The 18,536-nt window shown below is 38.3% G+C and overlaps 1 protein-coding gene across 10 annotated transcripts in view; it reads right to left on the reverse strand.

Moving 5' to 3' along the window:
- VPS13B (vacuolar protein sorting 13 homolog B) overlaps positions 1-18,536 on the reverse strand; it is an 883,035-nt gene that overhangs the window by 727,183 nt on the left and 137,316 nt on the right. For 8 of the 10 annotated variants that reach the window (XR_014529194.1, XR_014529195.1, XM_083517129.1 and 5 more), the window contains exons 18-19: positions 7,717-7,851; positions 4,765-4,938 (exon numbers count right to left, since the gene is read on the reverse strand). The exons of the other annotated variants lie outside the window; for them this stretch is intronic. Coding sequence is in view for 6 of the 8 variants with exons in the window: in XM_083517129.1 (XP_083373255.1) it covers positions 4,765-4,938; positions 7,717-7,851 (309 nt within the window). In the remaining 2 variants the exon portion in view is untranslated. The remainder of the gene's footprint in view (positions 1-4,764; positions 4,939-7,716; positions 7,852-18,536) is intronic. 10 annotated transcript variants of the gene reach the window in all.

Below are 18,536 nucleotides of genomic sequence, written 5' to 3' on the forward strand. Positions count from 1 at the left end.
AGAGTCGGACACGACTAAACGACGAAACAGTAACAACAACATGCCTCTAACATAATCTGAAATTGCAACAGGAGCAACACAGGAAATGCATTGTTTCTCACTTGCTATAGGTAGCTAGATCACAACATCTCATAACCCTAAAACTGTCACAGATTTTTATAAACTAGCAGATGCAGAAGTGATTTGGGGCTGAACAAGGTTCTCTGAAGTATCCAAAGCCCCTTTACAGAGTACAAAAGAAATCACTTACACTTGTAGAAACAACTTAAAGGAGATTATAGCTATTTACATTAGCTAAACCTTTCGAATAGCTATAATTTAATTCTTATGGCTGCTATTGTTTCTAAATCAGCAAGATTTCATTTTTAAAGTACTGCATTTGCTCATATCCCTTCTGTTTCTCCTATTTAATCTTTATAAATCTGAAATGCTGAATTTGCTGTATCACAATTTCCATAGGAACAGAACATTACATCATAAATACAGAACTATGACCTCACCACAGGATCTGGCAGAAGGAGAACCTGCATAGCATCAGAAAAAACAATTTCTTCAACCCATAAAAGTATCTAATAGCAACTATGAAACACAGACCCTAATTCAGAAGCATACCACAGCAAAGCATGTACTAATTCAATGACTGCTGTTGGAATGCTGTTGTGCCTTTAAAAAGGTTAAGTCTCTCTCTCTCTCTCTCTCTCTCTCTCTCTCTCTGTGTGTGTGTGTGTGTGTGTGTGTGTGCCGTATATATTACTATCATCAGGTGCTAGTGCTATATAGTGTGAAATGGCCTGGGCACCAAGTACCTTAGAGATTACTTCCCCTTGGGCAACTGACATAATCAGATGGGGCTCTTTTCCTAAACTCTGCTCTAGAGTTGGTCTGGAGCTGGGCTGAATGTGTGTGCATATGCACATTGGTTGACAAAGCTGTGAAATTTCTTTTCCCAAAAAAAAGCCTATCAAGAAACACCATCAATAATAGTGCAGGTTAAACTCTATCTGTTCTGCCACACCTCCAAGGAAAGTAAATGGTGCCACAACCATTTTATTTAGCATTTATGTGGTCAACTTTCTGTTATTGCCAGTGTATTCTGTTATATTATGTACATTTTTTTAATTATTAGTTTCACACAAAATATTATGATATATTTCCACACAGTGCCATCTGGAAATCTCCCTAAGAGAGACAGAAGCAAATTAGAAATTGTAGATGGCTCTCATTCCTCATGGAGATTATGGACAATGAACTATCAAATACTCATCTTGATATTATTTTTACCTAAGAAAACCCTATGTAAGAATTTAAACTATTTTAAATCTGCTCTTCAAAATTACAAAAGGACATTTTTAAGTCCAACTGATTTCAGAGGGACTTAAATTCAATGAGACTTTAAAATAATTTATGTTGGCTTCCTCAAACTTTACAGGACTCTTACCAAGCATTCAAAGATAAAGTAATGAAAATATATCAGATTCTGTGGGAAAGATTAAATTATTCCGTGCCCCAGTGAAAGTACCTTGACCACGGAGTACTGGCAGCTATCATAATACTTTTGAAATTATTCATATTAAGATTAAAGACTATTTTGTTCCTCTATTCCCATAACTGACTGGTATGGTAAAGAGATCAATCCCTACTTTCAGATGTAACATCTTTAACATTTGCTCTCTTTCTGTGCCTGTGATTAAATGTAACATTTTGAAATCCCAAAGTTCTGAGAAAAGCATAAATCCTTGTCTCACAGCTGCTGTTTGACTCTGAAAACACATGCATTTTCTTTTCAAGCTTCGGCCATCAAGAAATCCCAACAGACTAGAGCTGGAGAACACCTGTATCTCTTCATTTAGTTCCAATAATGGCATATAAACTTCAAAATTACAAAAATAGATGCTATGTTCAGCTGCAGTTACATTTTGCTCCTAATTCCCGTGAACAAAAATGCTAAGAGCATGAAATCATTCAAGCAAGCTCTGTCAGCAGGAGGATAAGATTTTTTTTGCACCAGAAATCCAGTGGGAACGTGATAGAAAACTGGCAACAATTACAGATAAAGTACATAGTTAAGTCCTCAGGGAGAGAAGAGGAAATGTAACAAGATAGATGGGTATCATTTTTATGCTTTTATGCCCAAATCATAAACGTGAATTGTCTTTAATTACTACAATGTTTTAATGCATTTATTGTACATTTAAAAAGCCCATCAGTTAATGTATTAAATATTTTGATCATGTGTGTTTACCTAATATATATATATATTTTTAAAAGCCACACTGTTTTAAGTCTAGACCCTTTTAGAGTTGATGGCATCTTGGAGCTGAATTACGAATGAGAAATATGGGCAACTTCATTTTGCCCTCTCCTGAATGGAAAAAAAAAGTGAGGCAGCAAACCTGGATTTTATGCCCATCCCTTCCTTTCCAATTAACCCCACTGAACAAAATTAACCTTTACAAAGTATGGAAGTATCAAGTAACATTGTTGTTGCTGCTATAATTTATGTTTCTGCAGATTGCAGTATGGGACTTGTTCCTTATACTTTGGGGGAGAAGTAAAAAAGGTAATATGTGAAATATTCTACCACACCAAACATTATTAGGATGCAGAAAGGCCTAGATTTTCCCATAAAAAATTAAGAAAGAAAAAGAAGTTATCGCTTTGAAAAATATGACCTGTTGCATTGCAAATACTTGAAACAAATTTATAGTGTTGTTTTTTGCATGACTTCTACAGGATTAACAAAAGCAAACAAGATCAAACTTCAACATTACTAAGGAAATATGGCATATAGTTTAATATTAATGCAAAATCAAGTGATTTCTTATTACATTATATATGCACAATTGGGCGATTCCCATGCAATGGACTCCAGTAACTAGGAACAATAGCCACCTTGGAGTGGTGAACAAATTTTCCAAACTACGTACGTAAAAATAAGAAACTTGCGTTTTAGTATCTTATGGTTTGATTTGGTTTATTTCAATCTGCTTTCCCAACTCATTTATTACTTTTACTGTCTCATTCTTTCGGCAAGTAAAACAGTTTCTGAGTCTTCACATTCAAAACTTGTTACAACCAACCTTCCTGATTGCTTTTGCCCTCTGAAAACAGGTGGACAAATCAGGCTAATTTGCAAATATGAAATGCAGCATTATGTCTGAGTATGTATACTGCATATCACTATCCTGAGACCACTTCAGATGGTTAAATGAAATGACAAGGGAGCACTTCCTCTCATCATGCCACTTGGTCTGATCTAAAGGGGGGGGGGCTTCTTTCAAAAACTGGAGGCAGCTCTCAATGTTTAAAGAATATATTGAATTACTAACAAAATATGCTGAGCATGAGAGTTAAAACCAAAGCCTGGCTTTTTTCAGCCAATTAAAATTCTTGGATTCCATCCTCATTTTTCATGCTTGCCCAATTAAGGGGTCTCCAAGACATCCTGCAAACGGGTATGATTTCTTGTAAACTGCTTAGAGGTTTCATTACAATCAAGCGGTATACAAATTTTGTTAAATGAATAAACGAAATGATGGAAAGCGGCAAGGAACGGCTCAGAGTTGCCACCCAACATTCAAAATGTGTACGGCTAAAAGCAAGACTAAAAGCTAAATACCTAGTTTGCACAGAATTCTAAAGAGCTCCTAATAGCATTTCAGTCATTTAATGTAGCAAAACACTTAGACTGTGTTCACATTTTATGCTAAACCATTGTTTAGCACTGCCTGAGCAAGCCTGAGTGAAATATCAAGCTAACTTGCTCCCCATTCCTCTTTCACCTCCCCCACCCCCAGTTGGGAGGAGGACTTTGGTGGAGTTTATTCTGACTGTTACAGATCACTTTCTTAATGTCATGTCTGAACCAGAAATCCTGGTTAGTTTAACAAGTCATCATTATGACCTATGGTTTGAAGTTGACTGCTATGAAATCTATTAGAGAAGAAGGGGCAGCATGAGAGCTCAACATTTGGCTCAGGTTTGTCCACATAGCACTAAAGTAGCTGCCAACCTTTTGGGGCCAGTAGGTCCACCAGGAATTTTGTGAAAGTGTCATAGGCACCAGACACAAAACAGCCGTTGCAGGAGTTTCTGCCACATTTAAGAGAGCAGAAAGAGAGAGAGAAACACAACATTGCATGGGAATGGCCACAAAAAGAAAAGGAAAAAAGGCACCTACCTGTAGGTCAGCCACTGCTGTGCTCACTGACAGATAGAAGCTTTTTGCATCCCTACACAGTTCAGAAAAGAAGGAGGGTAGGTGCCCAATCCTGGCATCCAGTGAAATGTGGGCATGTTTAGGGGTCAGCATAGGAGAGGTCAACCAGTGGAGAAACAGAAACTCGTGTGCATTATGGGTTTCAAAGGAGATTTATTCAAACATTTCACAGGCTTCGTAAAAGGGACTGGAAGGCACATTGGAACCTGCCAGGCAATGGGCTGGCAACCCCTACGGTAAAGCATGAATCATATGCCTTTAAAAAATAAAAGCAGTACAAGGACAATATATATGCAAAGCAACCCTGGACCGTGTTAAGATACTATACCTTAGCAGAACACAAGAAGATTCCAATAGCTGGCTTGAATTTCAGCTTTCCAAATGAGATTGCAGTGCCTCTCAACGTATTTCACAAACAATGTGAGAAACATGTAGTTTTCATTGGTTTCCATCGGTTCCCTTAACACTCTTTACCATCCTTCTGAGTACTATATTAGATACAGGAACATAACATAACGAATATTTCTGATAATTTCTGCACTCACCAGAATTGTAGCTGTAGTCTTTATGTTGAGGGATCTGAATTGTGAAGGCAAACAAATCTGGAGCAAGGATTGACTCTGGCTTTCTGCTTTCATTAAGCCATTTGCTGCTGTATAAATCTCTGGTATCAGATGGGCCTTGAATTAAAGGGATCAGCTTCTCCTTTCCACCATCTCCTAAGTGTATTATAACAACAACATTGTGGTTTAGTGAATAGATGTTCAGTGAACCTCAGAGAACTATATAATCACAATGACATTTATTATATTGAAGAAGCCAGATAACACTGCCTTTTCTATTACCAAGGACAGAAATAATCTGCAAGAATAATTTCCAACAAAATGGTCAGAATGTATTAAATAATTTGCATAGGTTAAAAGATGATATCAGTAGTTTACCTGCAAACATTTTAAGTATATTCAAAGTATTTCAGGGCTATGCTCTATGTTCTATGGAAGCATTAAATTCATTAAATTTCAGAGCTCAGAGCTTCAACATATAAAATAAACATCTTTAAATATTTACGTCTCGGTGTTACTTGAACACATGAGCTCCAGTCATACATACACTCACTTACAATAGAAGCCTCCTCAAAATCAGTTTTTGGAAAGAGAGCAAAAGTGTCATGAGGAGGCTACTGAAGACTACTGAAGACTTTAGTCTATGAAGACTAAAGGACAAAGATAAGTGAATCAAGTTCAGGACTAATCTGCCAACTGGCCACAGTGCTGTGGTAGGTTGAATATTGCCTCAGCCTTATTGACTTTGTAAGGTGGAAGGCAATTTCTCTTGAAAGATCACAGAGAACATATTCACTTGCTCCAAATAATTATTATGAATGCTTCCTTCTGCATATGGGACAAACTGGATAAGACAGCTGCTGGCTGCCGCATCCACTTGTCAAAAACTAGGGAAGCTGCCCCAAAGCCAGGAGAAAAATATTTTGAGAGGACTGAGAGACTGTCCAATACACTGCTCTCCTGATCAGCTACATACCTGAACAATACGGAAAACAAGAGAAGGGCAAGGCCAATCAGTGCAAAGACTCCAGATTTATTGAAAGATTAGGTTTAAAATGTATCTGAATTCCCAACACATTTGAAATGCCTTCCTCAGAGGACATTGTACTGCTGTTTCACAGTGACAGGTCATAGAAAAAACACTGTTCTCCCCAACTTAGGCTGATTTTGCAGTTTTGCCATTTCAATATTGTAACTGGGTGGTAAGCGGCAAACCGTGAGGGTTGACACGGTGTGTAACCATGGCAACATAAACTAACTAGAAGAAAACAGCTTTTTCAATGACTAAACTACTCTATATCCAGTGTCTTGGGGAAGAACATAGGAATGCTGAACATTTTAAAACCAGTTTTTCAATTTTCTGACATAAATCTGATTTATCAATATGGTCAAACTCTGAGGTCAAAGACATAAAATCTGAATGCATTGTTCTCTCTTTGGTATATGTTTTCAGTATGAAACAGTGATTATTTGTAGATTTTACCACTCACTTTTTGGGCTGCTAATACAGAATTGTCTGTACCTCACTTGTTTAAGAGATGCTGTATGTATAATTTAGCATGGATATCCCTAGGGAATAGATGGCCAGACTGGTTGTATCCTCTTTATTAAATATGGAATTACTATGCCCATTGAACAGCCATAGGAGGCTGGCATGTCTAGACAGCAGATGAAAATGAGCTGCCAAAATTAGGGCTCCTTATTTAATGTGTATTGAATCAAAATGGTGAGATAAGCAACAAATTTTATACTGGTTTTGTCTGCATGATAATGATACAGTGACTTATAAGGTAGTATTATTTGCAGTGGGTGCAACTTAGTTTTGATCACAAATGGTGAATAATAAGTTATTAGTCTGAAGGAATAATTATTTTACTTGATTGATCGTTGAAATGTGTGTAAGTCAAATATATTGTTGCAAATTTACCTGAACATTTGTTAATATGCTATAAATCAGTTTTCTTGATTTGCCATAAAAGACTGAAGATAATACTTCAATTATCTCCTTTTGCACAAATTGGCTTTGGCCTTTTTGTCATCTTTCTGCTGTGTGGTGTTGCACTCCTTCTGGTTGCAATTATAGTACTGGCCTCATTTATAGGGGCCTTAGGGAGAAATCAGAAGCAGGGCTTTTTCTTTCCTTTTTTGTACAGCAGCAGCAAATCTACCTAAGGAGTAAATTATAGCAGGTGGTACACTTTCAAGTAGCCATGTTGTTTTCTCTTAAATGGATCCAAAATAGGCTTTAGCAATTGATTCCCTGCCCCTATTTTTTCTATTATTTAACTGAATCTTATTTATGGATCATTAATTCTAAGACTACAATCATATTCGGTTAGGGCACTTATAGTTATCTAGTTGTCATTTTCTCCAGATGCATAAATTGGAAGCTCTTACCTGACATTTTGTGATTCTTAGTCCAAAAAGCCACAGGCAAACCAGCATTCAATATATTTAAGCACAGGTACAGAATCCATCCAATTTTAGATATAGGTAATACTCAGCAAAGATCTTACATTCATATGCAAAACAGTTTAAATGTTGTGCACTTCATGTATCTGGCATTATGTAACATTCGAGGAAACAATGTTTCATTTCTTCCCCAAAAAACTTAATCATTATGGAGATGCAGAATTCAATTTCTATACTCGCATTCAGAGTATTATCAAGCAGACTCTTGATTTTGACCTGTGTTGATTCTGAATGCCTTTAAAATTGTATTGACCAAAACACCTTAACATAGTTTCTTATTTTTTACCTTGGACAATGCCATGCTACATCATCCTATCCTGTTTCTAAAAACAAAAAAATTAAAAATACATCTGATTCATAGGAACAATGAATAAATTCTTGTTTCAGTAACTCTCCTTGTAAAAAGCAAGGCCAATTCTCCTACACAGGCTATAAACTTTTACATGGTCCAGCTGCACATACCTGGGGCTTTGGCACAAATTTTTATTGATCCCATGGTCCCAGAGGCACATTTGACCAATGATGTGCTGCAGTACTTCAATTCAACATTCTGGATTGAGCCCTCAAGAGTTGGCAGGGGATTCTTAGATTTCACACCTAATAAAAGAAAACTGCAAATGTACTAGCCTGCTGAATTTAAATATTTTTATATTCTTTCACCAAGACATTTAAATTTAATTATACTTTAATTATCTGCTTTACAATATTTTTGTTTGGATTCTAAAGATAATTTATTTATAGTACACAATTATTATATGCTTAGATCTATACAAATACCTCTTCTACATAAGAATACAGATCTTTATTATACATAAAAACACAGAATGTTGCATTAAATTAATTAGCTGGTCATATTCATATATGCATTAAACTTTGCTTTCATTGTCATATAAAGGCAAGCCAGGCTCCTCTAGCTCCTCTTTTTAATCCTGTAATTTCAGAGTGTTAAAACGAGTTTTTTAAAAAACCCTCTAAGATTTCTCTTAAAACCATTTGGTTCAGTAGCAAAATAAAAATTAAACTTATGCAGCTGAGTTGCACAGCAGGTAACTACACGTGTCATCTTTTTACGGAAACCAAAGTTCAAACTTTGCTTCAGGTCAGCAGTGGAAATCGGTTTGGTGGTCTCTTCTGTCTCCATTTGTACACTCAAGGAGGCTACCACACAGTTTGGCACAACTCAGCGCTTACTGGCAGCTGTTTCTGAAGAGAGACCTAGAACTGCAACGGTGGGGGATGTAACAGGTCACGAGTGCACAACTCTGGCAGTTGCACAGGAAAGCTAACTGAACACCCACCCACATTACATTTGGCTGTATCCATTGCTATTATTTCATAAACGGCAATATTCAGGAAAGCTGCATTAACTCACAGTATCTGGAAAAGTTAGCTTGGGCACCTGTGAGTAAAAGTGAGTTGCAGGGAAGGAGGGGAAATCTCCCTTGTACAAAAGTGGGAATTCCAAACACAGCAGAGCTCTGCTTGTGTAAGTCTCTGCTGCCCAATCTTGAGCAATGCCCCCTTCTTTCTGCAGCCCCTTATGACATGGCACAGCAGGTTACCAGACCCTCTGGACTCGCTTTTTGGGGGTACAGGAGGTTGCAGTGGTAGGAGAGAGAGACTGATTGCACAGGTAGCCTTCTGCTCATCCACCCACTGAATACGATCCACAAGTTGTGCATTGTCTGAAATAAGGAGTGCAGATCATATTCCGTGTTATGTACCAGGAAAACAAAACAAACGAAGGTTGTTGAATAACGTTCAAAAATCCAAATGAATGAAATCTGCTTGACCCTTTGAAGTCGTCATGGCTGACTGTTATATTCAAATGATGCACCTTATCATCCATTAACCACATAAAATAATTGCTCTGTTAAGCCGCATGCTGGACAGGAACAGATTCCCTAACTGGAAAGTACACCTTTTAAAATTTAGATACGAAGTCTCCAGCTGCATACTGCAGAGCATAGATGAAACCTGTTAGAGAAGCCTACACCCCTCACATTAGCTAAAGTAGGCTAGAGTATTTGCACAGTGTACAGCACTTTTTGCATTAACACACACCAACTTACTACTTGGTCAACACCACTAATACCAAATGTTGGTTTTCATTTCACATGGCTCTCCAGGCCATATCTTTCCAATTGCTTAATTGGTGTTGTAGCAGATTCTTGCACACCAAAGCTGGTGAGTTTGAAACCGATTGCTATATAATAAATGAGTGGGCCTCTTTCCACTATAAACTCTTGTGGCCAGCTGGTATTTAAAAGCTATGGGGCCACATACCGAAAGATGAGAACAGTGCTTTTTCAAGAGAGCCATCCCTGCTGTGGAAAAATAGCATGAGACAATGTAATCAAACACTGTTACAAGGCCCAAGGGAGCAGTTATAAGGCTACACTACTGTACAGATACCATTTTTATGAATCAAATCCCATTTCAGTAGCAGAGACAAAACAAAATTAGGTGATCAGTTTTTGTTTGCAATTCAATGCTTTCAGAAGGTGGAGGGGACATCATCATGGAAACTAAAACAGTTGTACCTCGAAACTGGAATGGAATCCATTCCGGAAGTCCATTTGACTTCCAAATCATTCAGAAACCAAGGTGTGGCTTCCAAATGGCTGCAGGAGCTTCCTGCAGTCAAGAGGAAGCCGCATCGGACATTCAGCTTCTGAAAAACGTTCGAAAACCAGATCACTTCCGGGTTTTGATCATTTGGGAGCCAAAAAATATGTGTACCAGGGCGTTCAGGTTCCGAAGTATGGCTGTATTTAGAGCCCATGCAGAGAGACCCAGGTTCAAATTTCCACTTGACCGTGAGTGATCTTAGGTCAGTCACTATCTCTCAGCCTTGCCTACCTCATAGGGTAGGATAAACTGGGAGAGGTGAGAGAACTATTTGACATTCTTTGAGCTCCTCTGTGGAACAGCAACATACAAATGCCGTAACCAGAATAAAACTTGATCTCAACACCAAGTAGAAGTAAAATGCCCATGTGTGTGTAAAGCTCTGCACACAAAAAACATTCTAAAGCCTCCCAAGGACTGGATAAAAAGCACACAGGAAGCTACCTTATACTGAGTGAGACCACCGGTTCATTTCGCTCAGTATTATCTAGACTGACTGACAACAGCCTTCCAGGGTTTCAGACTGGGGTTTCTCCAAGCCATTCTGGAGATGCTGTGGACTTCATTTGGGAATTTCTGCAAGCTGAACATGTGTGTTCTACCACTGAGTCAAGTCCCTTTTCTCAATGGAGGATTGGCCATCTAATGTCAAGCATGTCCATATGCTGCTTCCACTGCTCCAGAATCCTCAAGCTCAAGGCTTTACTTGGAATGAATAGCAACCATTCATTTGTATGAGGGACATCAAAAGGGTGTGACTCTTCTGGTGTTCTCAAGGATGGAAGAGGAATCTACCCCTGCCTTTTGTGAATACTCTCCCATGTACATATACGCTTAGTGATTGGAGGTTGCTTACTTTGTCCCATAAGACTTGATATGACATGGAAAACAAAGTGCACCTCATCTTCCTATCTTCAGCTCTGTGCTCCAGATCTTGACCATCCCAGCATTTAGGACAGGCATCCCCAAACTCAGCCCTCCAGATGTTTTGTGACTATAACTCCCATCATCCCTAACTAACAGGACCAGTGGTCAGGGATGATGGGAATTGTAGTGCCAAAACATCTGGAGGGCTGAGTTTGGGGATGCCTGATCTAGGACCTAAGTACAACTGAGCATGATCACTCACCACCAGCCATACTAGCTATGAATGATGGAAATTATAGTTCAACATCTAGGGAGCTAAGATTGAGAAAGGTTGACCTAAATGGTGACAAAATCCCACAACTGGCTTACATGTATGTATAATATAATAGTGCTTTGCTGAATAGAAGTCTGGATTCCCTGAGATGTCTGGGCATGTATTTTAGTCCCTAGTGGAATTAGCATAACAAAACCAAAAGATAATAATAATTATGGGTGGGATTAATCTAATGAGCCCCATCAATGCAAAAACTTCAGCTTGAGCAACACAGCTTTCCCCCTCTCCCTCTCCTCCTACAACCCCCAAAATTGATTCTGGAGGATGTCAGGAGATCCCTTAGAACACTGCACAGGAGCAGGAGAGGGAGTGGGTGTCATTCCATCTAACAATCTGAAATGCTTGCGCCAACATAACGTCTGTCATAGTTCAGTGTTGAATTCCACCCTATGAATTCAATGGAGAACAAAATGTTGATACTGAAAATAGAAGAGAAAATAGATCAAAGAAGGTCTATAAAAATGAATAGTTATAGTGGAGAGTGGATTGCTGAATTTGCAATCAAAAATAACAGGAAAAAATACTGATTTAGTAGCAATACCTAACAACACACCACACCCTGTTACAGCAGTTATAAATTTCTATAATTATTTATGGACTTCTTAGAGAATTGAACACTATCACAAATTAGAAAGAGTTGGGTCAAAGAAAAGAAATGCAAACCCAGGGATGAGGGCAAGGACACAAAATTAGCTTTCGGAATCCTATATTAAAATGCCCTGCTGGGAGGGTAGGTTTGCTTTGACTCTGTCATCTCTAATACTTTAAAGGATTCTATCATAATAACTTTCGGTCAATCAAAAAGTATGACGTAGCATAGTATCCTCAACAAATGCATCAAGTAAGCTCAGAAATGAGTTGTGATGGGCTCATCTCACTTGCCTGTGAGTTTTTGTTTCTACTTATCACAACTAATAGCCACAGGGGTTCTCCCTGAATCTGTCTTATTCTTTTTCAAAGTCACACCATGAGCTGCATGGCCGGGAGGGGATTTGAACCCTTGTCTCTGAGGTCCTAGCACAACACTCTACCCACTACACCACACTGGCTCTAGTAAGATGTTCATTTAGGAGTGGTGATGTGTCTGTGAACCACACAATAGAAAAGGGTGGTGGAAAAGGTTTGCCCCCACTACAGTGCTATGTCCAGTGCTTTGCTTTCCTCCAATGAGGGCAAAAGCCCATCTAATTGCTCATACAGGAGAAAATAAATGGGGGAAATAATGGAACAAAGACTAAATACGTCCTTGATCTTTCAGAGTATAAGGAAATGATAGAGTTTTATGCCTCGGCTACACCTTTGATTGCAACCTACATAGGCAGTCACACAGAAGCCGAACAGGAGCACTGAGACCCAAAGGAGTCCTTATCTACCTAGTATTGGCCCTTTCATCTGAACAGTCCTGTGCTGTGTTTTTGTTAATACAGTTAATAGGAAACAGGAACAAACTCCCTCTAATACTGAATTCAGGTTGGCTGTACCTACAACACTGCAGCCAAAATTCTTCCACCCATAAACAAGAGGGAACCCCAAAGTACGCAGACGTAAAGGCATTAAATACATACCCACCCAAAGGGGGAAAGACTCCTCCCCTGCAACCCACACAGAAACACATGATCTTCTGTGGAAGGTAAGGAAAAGAGGAGTGAGCAAATGGTCCAAGATGCGATTTAACAGGGTCATAGCTGCTCTATTACTTCAGCAGCTCTAATTTGGTTAAGACTTCTTCTCTGCCCTTCACCATAAGATCCCACAGCACAACACAACGATATAATATACACTTATGAAAACAAGTAAAACACATACAGATTATCCCTGTTCCTCAGTCATTGGAATGGATGTTAATATAAAGGAGTATCTGAAATCACAACTAGAATTTAATCTAAAAAAAGCTTGAAATGTTTTCGTTTACCCCATCCTATCAGAGATCTATACACCTGCTGATCCGCAGAACTACACAACAGTAGTCTTTTTGGATTTTTGACTTTACTGTCCAAAATGACAGTTCCTTCTATCAAAAGGATATTAACCTTTCATCCCATAAAGCATTAAACAAATGTTTTTGATAGTCTTTTTAGCCTCGTTATCTGGTCAGACCACTGGAAGTTAAGTGCCTGTAGAAACCAATAATTTCACCAGAAGTTTTTTTTTTTTTAAGCCTCATATAAAAAGCACCTGCTTAAAGTGAGTAATGGAGTTTTATATTCATTACACTTAGGAACAGTGTATGTAAACTATTCCGTTTTCCTCCCTTGTGGAATATATTTCAGCTTATGTTGCACAGCACATTACCAATGTGTATAAAGACTCTCTGATCAGTGATTTGGACTGCAGACAGCAACCTGTAGGAGTGCTTCCCCCCCCCCCTTTAAATACGGTATCCATTTGATTCACTAAGACAAATTGAAACCATTCTTTATTAGATGATGATCTCACCTTCTCTGCAAACGTATGCAATGCAAGCCTTTGGGCACAGATCACACAGCACACTGTATCATACCCATGGGTGTAAAATGTTCATCTGACACAATTAGCTATCAGAAGAAATAATATCTAAATAAAGTTCAGAAGTAAATCCCCCCTTTTTTTCTTTCTTTTTCTTTTTGCAGCTTGGAAAATAGAGAAGCTCACTATTTGCCTCACAAAAGCTCTTTAATTTTTTATCACCTGTTATTAGTTGTTGTTTTTTAAACTCATTTGCAGTGTAATCCCATATGTGTCTACTTTAAAGTAAGACCTAATGAGTTCAATAGGTTTGCTACAAGGTAAATGGGTATAAGATAACCACCTTTGTTGTAAGGTGTGTGGTTTTTTATTTGTATGATGCCGAGAGAATTTATTTTATGAGGTGTCTCATAAATATAATGCACAAATAATTCTTGTTATTTGAAGTTTTGCCTTTGTGTAACATCTGCATGTGCCTATAAGTAGCCCTGTGAGTTACAAAGACTAACTCCGTAACTTGGCAAGAGAATAAGCTATATGAATGTCAGTTGTATCCTTTTCAACAAAGCAATGTAAACTTATTTAGTGATCTCCTTTTTTCTTTCATCTTATCTCCGGTTTCTGTGTAGATTTATTACATTCATTGTTTCCAATTTTAACAAATCACCTAATGGCAGAAAGGAAAATATGTCAACCTTGGAATTATTTGCAGTTGTAGAAATCCCTTTTGTCTGGCTCATGCAAGGCCTGCAATCTGTTTAAAACACAGATTGTCTGTCTTTTGTCTGACAGCCACCAAGCTGCACAAATTACTTTCTGCCAGTTCACCTGTTTGCAGCTGCATCTGTAAGCTAAGAATTCTGAGGCTTGACTTGAGCAAGCACTCTAGGATTGATGACATGTGCTGCTGATAAACCAAGCAATTTGACGAAATTACAGGCCAGCATTATTGAAAGACATCTGTGCACGAGCCAAGAACGAGAAACTCTCAACTGTATACATGCAACCTGCAGTGGCGGCAAGCTGTTTGAAGTGAAAACCTTTTTAGAAGTGTTGAAGTTGTCACTAAGTAAAATGGCCATCTTTGTAGTATTGCCTCTCACAGGAGGTCCAATATTCTGTTTAAATAAACTATGTTAAATGGATTAATAAAGTATTCTCAATAAAGGAAATAATGCCTAATTGAGTCCAGCATCACAGTCCAACAGAATTTCATTTCACAATTTTTAAACTCACCATCTACCCTCAGTCTCCTGACTTTAAGTGAGCCCCATGCTGTGTATCAAATACAAATATTTGTTTTCTAAAACTGCCGATAATGAGAAAACAAAATATGCTTTTGTTCAAGTAACTATCAAAATAACTAAGACATTGGTTTTCAAGCAGAGTGCTGTGGCACTTTGGGGTGACTTGACGACTGGGGAGCCCCGGGGGAGTGGGGCTGTCTTTTCATTAACTTGCAGACCACATCTTTCTGGATTATCTATCTCTCTTTTCTCTCCAAGAAACATTCAGGGGAGCCAGCAGCTTAAACTTGCAGCCCATCATTTTCCCGAAATAAAACAGTGGCAAAAAAGTGGGGAAACACTTTTGCATTTTCTTAAAATCTTCTTCCCCACACACAAACAAAAATCCTCCCCTGCCTCAGTAACTAACAGTTCCTTGGTTTTACACAGAGGGCTTGAGAAATGCAAAAAAATAGCAAATCAGCTTGATGGTGTGTGTACCTGGATGTATGTGTGCGCTGTAAGTAGGGATTTAAAAATAACTCTGAAAGTGAGCAGTGTCTTCTGTGTTTTTCTCTCCTTCTATCCCCAACATCCGTCTACCCTCTTCTTCACTACCTCTCCCCGCAGGCAACCTTCCCCTTCCTTAACAGTCATCCAGCTTTATGGGGACAGGGAGAATGTTGCAGGAAAGGGCCATGTCTGCATGTGTGTCCTGTGCTGTGTTTCTACTTTCCTTCCCCATGATAATGAAATATTTCTGCTTCTGATCTTAATCTTGTTTTGCCCTCTCCACCCCCCGCCCACCATGCACACACTAGTTTCAGGAGCGGGGGCGCCCATGTGGAGTGCCTTAGGTTGGCCCTGCAGAGCAGTGGCATTGCTTGAGTTCCCATTGACACATGCACTCACACACTCGCCCAAAATGGCACTGAAAGGGGGCAGGGCCAAATAGGGAAATCCCCATTTATGCATGTCCCATAACGGTAGGTGGGGGAAACAGTTGGGGGACAGGTTGTAGATCACAGTAGATGGCTGTAATAAGGGGTAAGTTCCTATCCAAGCTGCCTTTCTCCCTCTTTGCACACCACCAGCCAACAGGAAATGAGAATCCTGTGTTAGCTGAACACTACCCTCTCTATCTGAACAACCCATCAAAGCCACATTAGACTTAGTTTTCTTGCTTTCCAGACTTGCTTCCCCTTTTTTCAAACTTTGCTCTGATCCTTACTCCCTAGTTTCTGTTTCTGCATAGAAAAATGGTGCACTCTTCTTCTGTTGCTCAACAGAACCTTTTGGGTTGTATATGTACCTTGCCTTCCACTGGCATTCATATGACCTCAAACTTTTAACTTCTCCACTGAAGTCAGAACCTTAGAGCACATGCTCTCTAGATTCAGCACAGAACCATTTACAAGAGGCAAGTCCCCCCGCCCCCATTTAACAAGCCACTTGATATATTTTATCTTCTTTATTGCTATATGCCCTAATCATATATCTAACAAGGATTTGGCTGTTAACATCTACAGAAGCTTGACTAATATTTACTACCTTTACACTTATTTGTTTTAAGCACACATTCAAAAGAAATGCGCCAGGTTCTATTCTGTGAAAAATAAAATATATTTAATAAGTTTGATTTGCTAAAATAAATGCTAAACATGTACACAGTGTCTGGTTTTATACATTTCAGTCTGTTACAAATTATACTCCTGAAAACAGGAAGGCAAAGCTTTCAAGTTAAGTAGCAATATACATTTGGCTTTCACATTTCAGAGCCCATAAAATGGATTCAACACAGAGATGAAGTGACCTACAGGAAAAAAGGTTCTGTAATATAGTGGATATGCATACAATAAATCAAATCCTTATCATGATTTGCACCTAATAACTATACATCATTGATAATAACCCCTTTAGGGAACTTTAATGTAGCATTTATCTAAACAAATGCAGTCTATTTTTGTTTCTATTTTTCTACTCACATTCTAAGTTAGAGCCTTTTTAAACATCAGCTTTTATTTTAAAAGACGCTTAAGTCGTGAGAACATTCTTACGTACCACTTCATAACTCTGACACCAAGTATGTATAAAAAGATTAGCCTTTATTTGGTATAAAATCAGTTGGCAGTTTTACATCTGTGCAACGCAACAAAAATACCCCAGCTGGCATCTCAAGCTCTCACACATATGGACTTCAAAACAGAAACTTCCTTATTTGCAGCACTGCCAGGGTAATTTTGTATACTGTGCATACTACAGCTATTTGTCAGGCCCCTGCAGGTGTGCACTGCACATAAACACACAGCTGTAGCCTAGCAAGCCAAGTGTTCCATCAAACGCATAAAGGGAGACCTCAGCAGCTGGATTAATCATCTCTGCAACAGGTCCAGAGAGAACAATATGGGTTAGTATTTTTGGAAAAGCATGGATGGCAAATTTATGATTATGCCGGCCTTACGAAATAACTGCTGGATTGTGTCATTTTTATGCAATGTCTACTTATTAAAGTTTTTGTTTGAATGCTGGAAAAAGAGTGGCTATTTTTTAGTCTGCAATATAAACAATAAGGTAGTTTATATATAAAATAGTTTATTATGTGTAAAATGTTAAAAGGGTTTGACGCTAGAGGTGGTTTTTGACAGATGTTACAATTGTTTGCATTGGCTTTAGCAGGATCATTGGAATCAACTCAAATTAGTATATTGTGAAACTTCCTGTTGGTTATATATTTTATTTTGCCATAATTATACAGCGTTTTCTGCTCTATGGATTTTTAAGATCAACTGACTTAAGAGGTTTGTACATATTTTTGGTGAGCACAAATATTTCGGAGTTCTGAGCCTGACATAAAATTATGGAGAAAAGATTTCTCTTGTAAAATGTCATATTAGTATCATGTGTTTATGCAAATTTTTGAGAGTTTTGATTTTGGCTTGAATCTGGCAATTACAAAATCACCCAAAAATTTCCAGCGTCCAAGGCCAAAAATTAAGGATACATTTTAAGGGTAGGCAGCTGAGTCAACAGGTTTCTCCTTAACTGGTGGAATATAGCTTGCTTACCATATGAAGAGAAGGGCAGTGAAGTCAGAACAGCTTTAGAATCTGATGTCCTTGATCTCTAACAAATTACCATAATAGGCTATACAATCTCTAGACAGATGACATAGGGAGACACTGGGTTGCTTCACACATTAAAACTGTCATGAGGCGCCTGTCAAGAAAATATCTGCATGACAATGATGATTTCATAGGACACCATAACAAGATGCATAGAGATGAGATCCCAAGACAGCACTGATCATGCATGGCAATGTGAATCTCTCTGTGTGATGGAGCTCAATTGCAAGCATGTTTTAAATATTCTGATCCTTATGTGGAGACTTAAAGGTTTAGTTAATAATATATTAAGTTGTACTGTGAAAACTCTCTAGGCTTTTAACATACTTTACTTTGATAATATAATTTGAATTTTTTTTTAAGGGAAATGATATTTTTTAAGGGAAATGATTTTACTTAAATTTTTTCTAAGGAGACAACATAAAAGGATGTTGTTGAGCAAGTTCTCTGAATCTTTGCTTTATTCTATCATATAAATTAAGCTACACAGGGGAGGAGGGGGGTGTTACTTCTTCAAATGTCCTTCTAAAGATGGAAACTGAACCCAGTGTATCCAGAATAGAAAAAATGTAGCAATACAATAATAAAGAGCCAAATTTGGTATTCAGCAATGCTGTAATCTTCACTGTGCTCAGTAGAACTAACTCCCATTTAGCA

This window comes from Podarcis liolepis (genome assembly GCF_965112155.1).
Source record: "Podarcis liolepis genome assembly, chromosome: 8".
NCBI lineage: Eukaryota > Metazoa > Chordata > Lepidosauria > Squamata > Lacertidae > Podarcis > Podarcis liolepis.